The sequence below is a fragment of the Cebus imitator genome, unplaced genomic scaffold (genome assembly GCF_001604975.1).
Source record: "Cebus imitator isolate Cc_AM_T3 unplaced genomic scaffold, Cebus_imitator-1.0 Scaffold118, whole genome shotgun sequence".
Classification (NCBI taxonomy): domain Eukaryota; kingdom Metazoa; phylum Chordata; class Mammalia; order Primates; family Cebidae; genus Cebus; species Cebus imitator.
Window position 1 is genome coordinate 5903413 of NW_016107433.1, and position 13054 is coordinate 5916466.

Below are 13054 nucleotides of genomic sequence, written 5' to 3' on the forward strand. Positions count from 1 at the left end.
TTTTTTTTTTTTTTGAGATAGTGTCTTGATCTGTCGCCCAGGCTGGAGTGCAGTGGCGTGACCTTCACTCACTACAGCCTCCGCCTCCTGGGTTTAGGCACTTCTCCTGCCTCAACCTCCTCAGTAGCTGGGATTACAGGCATTCACCAGCATGACCAGCTAGTTTTTGTATTTTTAGTAGTGACAGGTTTTCACCATGTTGGTCAGGCTGGTCTTGAACTCCTGACATCAGGTGATCCGCCCACCTCGGCCTCCCAAAGTGCTGGGATTATAGGCATGAGCCACCGCACCAAGCAAAATAGCTTCTTTTTTATGGTTTTTATATATTTTGCTTTATGGTGATGCTTAAAATAGGAATAGTCCTGAGGAATAAAGTTCACCTTACCCTTTTTCCCCAAGTTAGGAATAGACTAAAATATAAGCACAGCTTTTCTTTCCAAACTGCCAAAAAGGAATGACAGAATTAACTTATCCAGGTTACACCAGGTGAGATTGCCTAGGAGTCCTAGATAGGCAAGTTGTATTGAACAGACTTCTCTCTGTTCCTTGAAAGCCTAAATATTCAGACATCAATAGAAAAAAATAAATCTTGAGCTCATGTTGGAGACAAAACTGAATTACTGACTCATCTGGAAAGGGACATATCCTTTTAGATGTCTTTTTATTAATCCATTGGTGAATCTAAGAAAGAAGATATAATGTTTATTCTTAGTATGTTCTAAACCTAGCTGGTTTCTGGCTAAGTTTCTTTGAAGACCAGAAGTGTCACTGATGAGAATGGTCTGCCCCTTGTTAATTATATGCTAGTACATAACTTGTTCCTTACTGCTATGTCTGCCCATGGCTCCTAGGTCTGAAAACATGCACCTACCCCAAAGAATTCAGTAACGCATAGTAGACCCTCGGCCAGAAACAGTAGCCCACGCTTGTAATCCCAGCACTTTGGGAGACTGAGGAGGGCAAATCACCTGAGGTCAGGAGTTCAAGACCAGCCAGGCCAACATGGTGAAACTTCATCTCTACTAAAAAAAATTAGCTGGGCATGGTGGCGGGTGCTTGTAATCCCAGCTACTCGGGAGGCTGAGGTAGGAGAATTGCTTGAACCCAGGAGGCGGAAGCTGCAGTGAGCAGAGATCAAGCCACTGCACTCCAGCATGAAAGTCTGTCTCATTAAAAAAAAAAAAAAAAGTACCAGTTGGCCCTGGTCTTGTTGTTGCAGTGTAACCAACACAGAGAAATTAAGTATTTCACTTCTACAAAAGGGACAAGGAAACACTCTTAACACTGAATTCATTTTTTTTTTTTTTTTTTTTTTTTGCTTTCTCTACCCACTAATTTATATCCAATATGTCGTCTTGGATATTGTGAAGATGGACTTAAAACAGCTTATTTTTCCTTTCCTTGAGGGATATGTAGCTAGGAATACACTTTTAACATGAACCACCTCTATTCCCAATCACAGTATGAGTCATAATAGCCATAATGTTAGTTACTGTAATTCAGGCATGATAACTCATGATGTGGTATCAGAACGATCATTTTTCCTTTGGTCATACGCTAGCCCTGATAACATAATTTTGCTGTTTGAGTCGTATGTATCAGTTTCTCATGGTATGAAGGAAACACTAACACTAGGATCAGAGCCATATTCACACAGAGATAAGTGTTTGTGTTCAGCAAAACCACCTGAAGAAGCTTCCAACCTTCTAATTACATCTCTCCTAGAAGGCGGTTAAGGAATATAGACATTAAGCCAGTGGCAGTGGCTCATGCCTGTAATTCCAACACTTTAGGAGGTCGAGGTAGGGGGATCTCTTGAGAGCAGGAGTTGTAGACCAGCCTGGGCAACACAGTGAGACCCTGTCTATACAGAAAAGAAAAATATTAGCCAGGCATGATGGTGCATGCCTATAGTCCCAGCTACTCTGGAAGCTGAGGTGGGAGGATTGCTTGAGCCTGCGAGGTTGAGACGAGTAAGCCATGATCACATCACTGCATTCTAGCGTGGGGGAGAGACTGAGACCCTGTCTCGAAAAGAAAAAGGGCATTAGAGTTAGACAGATCTTGGTTCCACCATTAACCTTAGTTTTCTCCTAAGTAAAGTATAGGTAGTAATACCTACCACGTAGTTTTGCAGATAATTAAGGTAAGGTGATAACTATAAAACACTTAACTTAGAGCCTGGAACTTGCAAGTGTCAAACTATTATTAGTGTTTGGTAGTTGGCATATAATAGATGCTCAATAAATATTTGCTGAACAAATGATTAAAGGGATCACATGAGGCCTACTCCACATCAAGTCTTCCACTGCCCAAGGTCTAGGAGTGCAGATCAGCTTACCATTTGGTTCCTCCCACGTCACTGTATCCTGGCTCAGAACCTGAGCCTGTGTACTTTCCTTTCTCTCTTTGGTAAGAAAGGGCCTGGTTATTGTCAGACATTTCACTGGGGCTTTTTATTATTCTCTCTTGCTGGCTGCTGAATGGGGACTGTAGTTTCTACTCTGACTGAGATACTAGAAACCTCAAGAAACCCAACTGTCTCTTCTCCTTATGCCTGGTCTCCTGGAAATAAAAGGGCACTTAAACATTAACTCTTCAGTAGCCACATGGATCCCAAGCAGTGTTCGTGAGAAGTAAATGCAAAATCAAGGATTGGTCCAGGGCTTTGGGATACTGCATTTAAAAAAAATGGACCAAGAAGACTGCATGAATATTATTTGTTGTAAATCAGCAGTGTGTTTCAGGAAGTTTGTTCTTCTACAGAAGTGAGTTCGTATCTATTCTTCTTCTAGTCTATTATTCAATCAGTTGTTAATTTTCTCATGGCTAATTATGATAAACATTAGAAAGAAAGTCAAGGAAGAACTTCCAGAGCATGTTTTGGAAGGAGAGTGGATAAAAGATGGGATGAGAGAGATTGTTATTTCGAAGGATGATTTGAAGTACTTATTTATAGTCAGAGATAGACACTGAGTCAAGACCATGTTAGTACATTATGGTACATAATGTTAGTACATTAAGACAGGGCCCAGATTTATTGCCCTGTCTTCATCCCATCGCTTTGCCCCTTCTTGCCCGTCTTCCCAATCCTGATGGAAGGTTGTAAATGGATTTGAGAGTCTGCAGTGAAATCTGTGAAGTAGCAGTTGGTCACCTTTTGAAAGAAGTCAAGACTAGGAGGATTTAAGAGGAGAAAGTGATGCTTTCTAGAGCATCTGGCTTACTTCCCAGGAAGAGCAGCTGCACCCAGAAACTTGGAGGCAGCAAGCTGAGTTGGAGATGAGTGACCCCGCCACAGGGTGCCTACCTGTCTCCTACCTTTGAATGATCTGACCTTCCAACCAGCTTGCCTGGGGATGTGCTGCCCAGCTGGTGGCCTGACTATTTTTCCTTGTGACCACCAGGGGATCAAGTATTTGCTGGGCTAGAAGAGCAAGCCCGCCAGGCGATGATGAAAACTGATTTTCCTGGAGACCTTGGCAGTCAGCGACAAGCTATCCAACAACTAAGAGATCAGGACTCCAGTAGCAGTGAGTTCTGCACCTTCTGGTAATGACTCAGGGCAATGGGAGAAGAATTATCAGAGTGTGTGTGCTCTGGGGATTGTGCATGGGGGTTGGGAGAAAGACATGAAAAAGGAGATATGTGGATCCTCAGCATCCCTAAAGGTGGTCTAAGGTGTATAGGCATGTTTATCCAGAAAAAGAGGGCAGGTTATATATATGTAATTTTATTTGAGATGGAGTTTTGCTCTTGTTGCCCAGGCTGGAGTGCAATGGCATGATCTCGGCTTACCTCAACCTCCGCCTCCCGGGTTCAAGCGATTCTTCTGCCTCAGCCTCCCGAGTAGCTGGGATTACAGGCATGCGCCACCACGCCTGGCTAATTTTATATTATTAGTAGAGACGGGGTTTCTCCATGTTGGTCAGGCTGGTCTTGAACTCCAGACCTCAGATGATTCACCCGCCTCGGCTTTCCAAAGTGTTGGGATTATAGGCATAAACCACCACACCCGGCCTATATATATGTATATATTTTTAAATTTATGGACTACAGTACTTGGCACAGTGCCATATACAAATAGGTTTGTTGGTTGTGACAGACAAAGATATAGGAATAAATAGTGCTCAGGCAGTCCCTGAGCTAGGTCAAATGAAAAAAAATTCCTGTCTCCTAGGATCTATGTATTTGTAATCAATAAAATATAAGGGTGGCATTAATGAAATCTTGCTTGAAGGCCCAGTTTTAATGTTACACAAGAAGATTTGCTTAGTAATGAGATTATGCAGTGTATAAAATGCTAATGTCAAGATCTTCCCATACCAATTCTCTAAGAAGATCCCGTGGTTAAGACAGTGGCTGTTACAAGTTGAGCCTCATGGATTGTCTGTCTGTCCTGTGACCTGCCTGAACAAACACGTCCTGAGACGTGTATTCCTAGGAAGATTTCAGCACTCTCGCCACCTCATCCACTTGATACTGGTTATTATTAGGATGAATTCAGAATCACTTTTCCAATTTTTCACCATATTTGAGGCTGGGTTGGGTGAAAACAGGGAGAGAGGACTCTGCAACCTTCTAGGAACATGTTTCCACCCAAGCAAATTATAAAGCAATATCAACAACAAAGAATAATTTAGCAATTAATTCCTCAGGCACTGAAAAATGAACCCAGACATGTCTGGAAAACCTATGGAGGCCACTACTTTCTTGAGTAGTAGGTTGGAATTACAATATCTGCAAAAGTCTAATAGATTTCCATTTGGGAAAAGATGTACTGTCCCTCTAGACAGCACATGTATTTTTTTTTATTTTTAATTTTAATTTTTTGAGATGGAGTCTTGCTCTATTGCCCGGCTGGAGTGCAGTGGCACAATCTCGGCCAACTGCAACCTCTGCCTCCTGGGTTCAAGCGATTCACCTGCCTCAGCCTCTCAAGTAGCTGGGACTACAGGTGTGTACTACCACGCCCAGCTAAGTTTTTATATTTTAGTACAGATGGGGTTTCACCATGTTGACCAGGATGGTCTTGATCTCCTGACCTCGTGATCTGCCCGCCTTGGCATCCCAAAGTGTTGGGATTACAGGCATGAGCCACTGCGCCCAGCCTTTTTTTATTTTTCTAGTAGCAACATATATTTGGATTATTGCAAAATTACAAATATATGTTTGATACATCAGTTTATATTAAATTTACAAACATTTCAAATAAGCTGGTGAGAAAACATGGTATGATCTAATCTGTGCCAATCCTTCATTACTGAGATGGATTCAAATGAAAGCAGCTTTGGGCTGGGGAATAAGACACATAAACCATAGCTCTTTCCAGGCCCCAAATCCAGTCCACCTGTCGCCTGGAGAACCTAATAAGGACACATGTAACTACTAGCAGATTTGCTTAGACCTTCTCATGAAGAAAGGGAATTTAACCAGTTTTGCCCAGGAAGAAGTAAAATATAATGGCTGTTGCTCACATACTGGTGGATTTAGATATTATGCAAGGAGTAGTAGAGAAGGCAAGCAGCACTGTTAGCTAGGAAATGTGAGTCTCATGCAGACAGCCTGTTGAGACTCAGCCCTGTATTTCTTGCTTGCTCATATCAGGCCCAGAAGTCCAGGGTCCAGGGGTTGGGAGAGGGCTGGAGTGTCACAGCTTCCCTAGGTTTGGCTACCTGTCGAGATCAAGGTACTAGCACTTTTTTTCCCTTTCAGAAAGAACTACCGTTATTATTTATTTTTCTGGTCCTTTTTCATTTTCTATTTTATAAGGAATAGAGAAGAAAAATCAGCTCACATAAACCTTGCAGATTCCCCAGCCACAGGAAGACCTCCCCATAGCTACATCCTACCCCTCAAACTAAAACAAACTCAATTTATACTTTAGTCACAAGAAAGTACATTTCATCCTAAAGAATGGCCTGTTCCTTCCACATAATACATTCAGTTACCCATCAGATAATCCAAAGAATCAACAGAAATGGTGGACTTATTTAGCTTAGAATGCCATGTTCCAATGTAGAGTAAGAACAGAGTGAGTTGGATACCACTGCAAAGTGCCTGAGGTTTGTTGCTGTGCTAATTTTTCCACTGTAATGAACAACCCTTTCCCTATAAAGTGACATCATTTCAAACTTATTTACTACTGTTTCCTTTGCTGGTAAGAGGGAAGAAAAACTTGCTGATGTTCCTGTAAGTGTGCCTTGCGGTTTGCTGGGAAAGGAGATTAGTGGGGTTCAGAGGAGAATAGAATAGTGACACCACAGAGGAGTTGTACAGGGGGCTCATGGTGAAATCAGTGGGAAGTGTCGGTAAGTCAGAGGTAGTATGCTGTGGGAATGAGCTCAGTGTAAGGTACTCAGGGAGGTGTGATTTGAAGTGTGAGGTATTTGAAAACTGTGAGTCAGAAAGATTATTTTTATGATCACACAGAGGGCACAGTAACCATTTCTGATGCGGTTTTGTCTCACTTCTTCCCTTTATGTGTATATGGCATAATAAATGACAGCTATAACTGATTTCCACTTGACATAATATGTACCCAACTAAACTATATAGACTATATAATGGAAAATCTGAAAATGTTTTCTATTATAACTGCCAACTCTAGGGTGGAGAGCAGCTCAGGATGTATTCATGCAAAAAATCAGAACAAGTGACGAGTTTGTGTGTTCCAGGTGACAGTGAGGGTGATGAAGAGGAGACCACACAAGATGAAGTCTCTTCCCACACATCAGAGGAAGATGGAGGGGTGGTCAAAGTGGAGAAAGAGTTAGAAAATACAGAACAGCCTGTTGGTGGGAACGAAGTGGTAGAGCACGAGGCAAGTGACAATGGCCCCTGGGTCCAGACATCCAGCAATGCCCTACCCTTCTGCCTGTCCTGATGTTGCTCACCCCTGTGGCACAGTCTTGCCTCTGATGGTTTCTTGGTCCAGCATAGGAGGCCTCTTTGTTCGTGGCACCAGAACCCACACCTCAGATTCTCAGTTCTCACCACATTCAGCTATGCTTTTCTATACACGCATCACTGCGCCCGTGCACAGCCCTCTTTCCTACAGCTCCCCACGTCTTTCCAGACAGAAGAGCCACTTCAGTGAAGTGGAAAGCTGACTTCCCAAGGCGGACTCTTGAACGTGCTTGCAAATCTAAGTCAAGGTGTCACCTGGAGTGCCACCTTCTCACTAACTTTGTTCCTGAGGATTCCTGCAGGGAACGTGACAGGAAAAATGCTACCCCTGTCTCTGCAGAGTTTATCTTCAGGGAAAAAAATAGATCGGCTCTCTCTGAAGCAATCCTGTGTCCTCATGGCTGAAAGCCATACTTCCCTTTCAACTATTACTTTTTCTTCAGCCCACAATGGGAAGCTAAGAATAACACGTGCCATCAGTCTGGGTTCCTTTTAACAGGGTACCCTGTTTAAAAAGCTGGGGCAGGGAAGAGACGAGTGAAGAGTCCTAATGAGTTGCCTATTTGTTGAATCACAGGTCACAGAGAATTTGAATTCTGACCCCTTGCTTGAACTCTGCCAGTGTCCCCTGTGCCAGCTAGACTGCAGGAACCGGGAGCAGCTGATTGCTCACGTGTACCAGGTATGGATCGGGGAGCTGTGTGCTCTGAAACATGAGTGTGGACAGCTTGCTTGTAGCCCAGATCTTGCTTTGGTCTTTATCTCTCTCTAACTCCTGAAGGAGTCTTGGGTTGTCGCTTCCATTAAGATTTGGCTTGAAGAGGCTGGGTGCGGTGGCTCACACCTGTAATCCCAGCACTTTGGGAGGCTGAGGCAGGTGGATCACCTGAAGTCAGAAGTTCAAGACTAGCCTGGCCAAGATGGTGAAACCCCATCTCTACCAAAAATACAAAAATTAGATGGGTGTGATGGCGTGCACCTATAGTCCCAGCTGCTGGGGAGGCTGAGGCAGGAGAATTGCTTGAACCCAGTAGGCGGACATTGCTGTGAGTCAAGATCACGTCATTGCACTCTAGCCTGGGCAACAGAGTTATACTCTGTCTCAAAAAAAAAAAGATTTGGCCCAAAGCCAGGCATGGTGGCTCACACCCAGAATCCCAGCTGAGAGGCTGGGGTGGGAGGATTGCTTAAGCCCAGGAGTTTAAGACCAGCCTGGGCAACATAGCAAGACCCCAGCTCTACAAACATTTTTTTTTAAAATTAGTTGGTTGCAGCCCATTTAGTGAACTCACTGGTGTAGATATTTTTGAGTCTTTTATATCTGTCAAAGAAAACAGTCAGCTAGATATGAAAAACACAGATTCTATCACAAAGAAGGGTGCTCTAGCTAAGTTAAAAGTCTAGATTTATTGTAATTTTAAAGCAAGAAACTGATATTTCTTGTATTACTTTGTTGCTCTTATGCATATTGAAGATATTTGTGTTCAGTTTTCTAAACAGCGTCAGGATTCAGTTGTTAAATATATATGCAAATGCTATGAATCATCAGCTTGTGGAACTGTAGAAAGACATAAAAGAAAATAAATGTAATGATCTTGTGCCTTTTTCCAATGTTCATTGGTTGAGTAGTGGAGGGATCTTTACAAAGGTTTAATGTACTGTTAATTCTCATTTAAAATTTTCTTGAACCAGAAGAAATGCTTTCCAAATATTTAATAATAAAAGACCAAAATCAAAAAAAATTAGTTGGGTGTGGTGGTGTGTGCCTGTGGTACCAGTTACTTGGAAGACTGAGATGGGAGGATAGCTTGAGCCCAAGAGGTCGAGGTTGCAGCGATCACATTTCAGCCAGGGTGACAAGAATGAGACTGTTTCAAAAAGAAAAAAAAAAGATTCTGCTCAAAGCTTCCAACATTTTAGAAAATAAATGAGATATGTTGGATAAACATGTCTGGGTTTCCAGGCAGACACACTGTGAAAATTAAGTGACTTTTTCTAAATTATTTAATGCATATTTTAAATAGTGAAATAGAAACTAATGTCTACTAATAATAAGGGCTTTGTGTTAAAGAAAAAAAATTAGTTAACATGGATGGGCACAGTGGCTCACACCTGTAATCCCAGCACTTTGGGAGGCCAAGGTGGGAGGATCACTTGAGGTCAGGAATTTGAGACCATCCTGGCCAACATGGTGAAACCCTGTCTCTACTAAAATACAAAAAAATTAGCCGGGTGTGGTGGTGCGTACCTATAATGCCAGCTACTTGGGAGGCTGAGGTAGGAGAATGGCTTGAACCCGGGAGGCAGAGGCTGCAGTGAGCTGAGATTGTGCCCCTGCACTCCAGCCAGGGTGACAAAATGAGACTCTGTCTAAAAAAAAAACCAAAAAACAAAAAATTAACACAAATGTTTCTAAATACCAGTGAAAATTAGTGTAAACCAGGGTATCTGAATACCAGACTTGTGTGTTCTTTTTACCATGATCCAATCACAGGGCACCTGTGCCTCCTGGCTGGTGTTGACAAGGCATCGGCACACATGGCAGCCTGGGCTGTACCATAAAGATAGTTGGTTCATGAGGACAAGTGTTACTTCAGAAGACTGTCTGAAAATATTGAGAAAGCAAGATATAAATACCTGTTACATACCAGTATTCCATGCCAGCTTCTAGATTTGGCCTTCATTGTTTCCTTAACATGTATTTATACCTGCACAGTGTGAGCCAGGGAGACAGAGAAATTATCTGAGACATGAATTCTTCTCAGGCTCTGAAGAGGGCTCTGGCGCCCCACTGTTTCTTAAGCCAGTCACATGTCCCAGAACGTAGGCAGAACTCAAGCTAATGAAATCTAAGCAGTGGTCTAGATGGCTAGAGCCACTAATACAAGAGACTGACTTTTCTAGGGGCTAAACAGAATACTTGTAAATTCCTTATTCTGAGACTAATGAAAGGAAACATTTCCCAGAAAGTTGATTTTTTTTCTGAGATGGATTCTCACTCTGTCACCCAGGATGGAGTACAATGACACAACCTCAGCTCACTGCAACCTCCACCTTCTAGGTGCAAGTGATTCTCCTGCCTCAGCCTCCTGAGTAGCTGGGATTACAGGTGTGCGCAACCACGCCTGGCTAATTTTTGTATTTTTAGTAGGGACAGCGTTTCACCATGTTAGTCAGACTGGTCTCGAACTCCTCACCTCATGATCCACCCACCTCGGCCTCCCAAAGTGCTGGGATTACAGGTGTGAGCCACTGTGCCCGACCAGAAAGTTGTTTCTAAGTGGGTGCAGATTGTCCTGGAGGTAGTGCCAGACTGACAGATCAAGGCTCTGTTTTACAGCACACTGCAGCAGTGGTGAGCGCCAAGAGCTACATGTGTCCTGTCTGTGGCCGGGCACTTAGCTCCCCAGGGTCATTGGGTCGCCACCTCTTAATCCACTCGGAGGACCAGCGATCTAACTGTGCTGTGTGTGGAGCCCGGTTCACCAGCCATGCCACTTTTAACAGGTCAGCTGGGCAACTATCCCTGTTGTGCTGGGAGTAAATTACTGGGTATGAGTTCTGCTTTCTGAGGTTAAAGCGAAGGCTAGAGACAGGTAATGCTAAGGCAACTGATGCATGACTACCTGGAAGAACAAGTAAGAAGGCTAGGAAATATGCCTATTCTATTACATAGCCCAAAAGGAAAATGAATTCCCATTTCTTTTCCTGTCAGAATATCTTCAACTAGAAAGAGATGCAGGCAAGTCCAAGAACACTCATGAGAAAGCATGGAGAAAGAAGTTGTAGGGTGTAGAGAGCCCTGGCGTGAGGACGCAGTCTCCACTGTGTCCTAGGAAGACTGGAACATTGTATCCTTGTCCCGTTTGTCTAGTGTACAGTGCAGTCTGCCTTTGCATGCAGGCAGTGCGAGGGGAGGAGGTGAGTTGGTGGTCTGCACCTTGCCTGAAGGAGGTCTCCACCTCCAGGAGCCTCCATTCCCACAGCAGGATTGCCCCTACAAAGCTCTTACCAAAACCATTATTCTGGCTTGAGTGAAAATGCCAAGGGTATGTCTGATTTCTGGTGCACTGCTGTGGCAGGTGGCTCAGTCATTAACTCCAGGTGGGCTTTAAGACTTGATAGACACCCTTGCTCGAAAAGAAGGGATGGAGCAGTAGAAGAGGTCTGTCAAGCATTCAAAGTGACTCCCTTGTGGTGAGCGTGGAGCCCCTGGCATCATAGGAAAAGAATAAGGCAGGGCTGGAGTCCTGACCCTTGCTAGAAGGAAACACTAACCATCCAAAATGTTTGCTTTCCAGTGAGAAACTTCCTGAAGTACTCAATATGGAATCCCTACCCACAGCCCACAACGAGGGCCCCTCCAGTGCTGAGGGGAAGGACATTGCCTTTAGTCCTCCAGTGTATCCTGCTGGAATTCTGCTTGTGTGCAACAACTGTGCTGCCTACCGTAAACTACTGGAAGCCCAGACTCCCAGTGTACGCAAGTGGGCCCTTCGTCGACAGAATGAGCCTTTGGAAGTAAGGCTGCAGCGGCTGGAACGAGAGCGCACAGCCAAGAAGAGCCGGCGGGACAATGAGACCCCTGAGGAGCGGGAGGTGAGGCGCATGAGGGACCGTGAAGCCAAGCGCTTACAGCGCATGCAGGAGACAGATGAGCAGCGGGCACGCCGGCTGCAGCGGGATCGGGAGGCCATGAGGCTGAAGCGAGCCAACGAAACACCAGAAAAGCGGCAGGCCCGGCTCATCCGAGAGCGAGAGGCCAAGCGGCTCAAGAGGAGGCTGGAAAAAATGGACATGATGTTGCGAGCTCAGTTTGGCCAGGACCCTTCTGCCATGGCAGCCTTAGCAGCTGAAATGAACTTCTTCCAGCTACCTGTAAGTGGCGTGGAGTTGGACAGCCAGCTTCTGGGCAAGATGGCCTTTGAAGAGCAGAACAGCAGCTCTCTGCACTGAACCACACCTTCCTGTCTGCCTTCTTGCCTGCCATCCTACCCACCCACCCACACACACGAGGCCCTGTCCTTGTTGCCAGAGGCAGGCCCGGGTTTGTTGCAGGTGGACCTGTGTGGCCCTTGCATGTGGGAGCAGGATGATGGGGTCAGGAGGGACCTGGCTCAAGGCAGCTCTGGACAAGGGAGCAGGCACTCCAGAGAACTGGACTCCCCAGCCCACTGCCACAGGCCTGCTTCTAGGACTGTGGGGCCCCTGTGTGGCCCATGAAGTTGTGAGGTCAAATAAATTAATTTTATCTTTACTGACCCTTTCCTGCTTTTCTCTCAATGTCATTCTAACAAATGACATTGGATGGAAGTTTTCAGACAGTGGCTTCTGGTGGCTTGCCCTTTTCTTAGGGAAGGTGCTCCTCAGCTGAGGCTGTCCAAGCAGTGGCCCTTATTTGAGCCTTTACAAGTTGCCAAGGAATAAGCACAACACTGAAGAAAGAACCAGTGTTGACTGTGATGATTATTCCCACAACCATAATGAAGATACCTATGGTCCCAAGGGCTACTTAAACCTAGCTTACCTTTTCTAAACTTAGAAGTAGACGCCTTGCCTCATAACTGGTGTTTCCTAAAGACTATGCAATACCTTCAACTAGGTGTGCAACTTTTCCCAGCAATATTATTTGTCAAACATTTACAATTCTATCTCAGACAGTAGTCAGCTGCATCTAGGAATAGGCTCAGAGAAAAATAGCTACAATATTAAGGTCCACAGCACCAAGAAACTCGTTTGCATTTTATTTGTTTATTTATTCACCAGAGGCAAGGTAGGATAATAAACTCACTGAAGAAAATCCAGAATTAAGGTGGTTAAGGACGTTCAGGTCAATAGTGGTTAAGGCTAGGCCAAAATGATTACTCTGGCAGGTTGTATGGCTGCCAAACCATGGAGGAGACGAGCTGAGGTCATTTCTAAAAAGTTTCTGTGATGGTACAGAACAGGCACAGAACCTTCCTAGCCTGCACCAAAGGTTGTGTTCAGTTTAGATAATTATAGATCTTGAGGTCCAGAAGGAAGTGCCCTAGTTAAATTGTAGCCAGAAAAATAACTATGCCAGGAATATGGACTTCTTCCAGTATCTTAACAGGGAAACTTAGATTCCTCTCTGACCTCCATAGGTCCAAGGCTGTTTAACAGT

At 44.4% G+C, this 13054-nt stretch overlaps 1 protein-coding gene across 20 annotated transcripts in view; it reads left to right on the forward strand.

The window, feature by feature from the left end:
- Positions 1-12166, forward strand: part of ZNF821 (zinc finger protein 821) — a 26788-nt gene extending 14622 nt beyond the window's left edge. For 16 of the 20 annotated variants that reach the window (XM_017539369.2, XM_017539364.2, XM_017539370.2 and 13 more), the window contains 5 exons: positions 3408-3533; positions 6678-6823; positions 7487-7591; positions 10250-10416; positions 11211-12166. In XM_017539369.2, the coding sequence (XP_017394858.1) occupies positions 3408-3533; positions 6678-6823; positions 7487-7591; positions 10250-10416; positions 11211-11865 (1199 nt within the window). In that variant the 3' untranslated portion in view covers positions 11866-12166. Of the gene's footprint in view, positions 1-3407; positions 3553-6677; positions 6824-7486; positions 7592-10249; positions 10417-11210 lie in introns of all 20 variants that reach the window. The other 4 variants (XM_017539375.2, XM_017539376.2, XM_017539373.2 and 1 more) reach the window with 2 other exon arrangements.
- Positions 12167-13054: the final 888 nt, after the last annotated feature.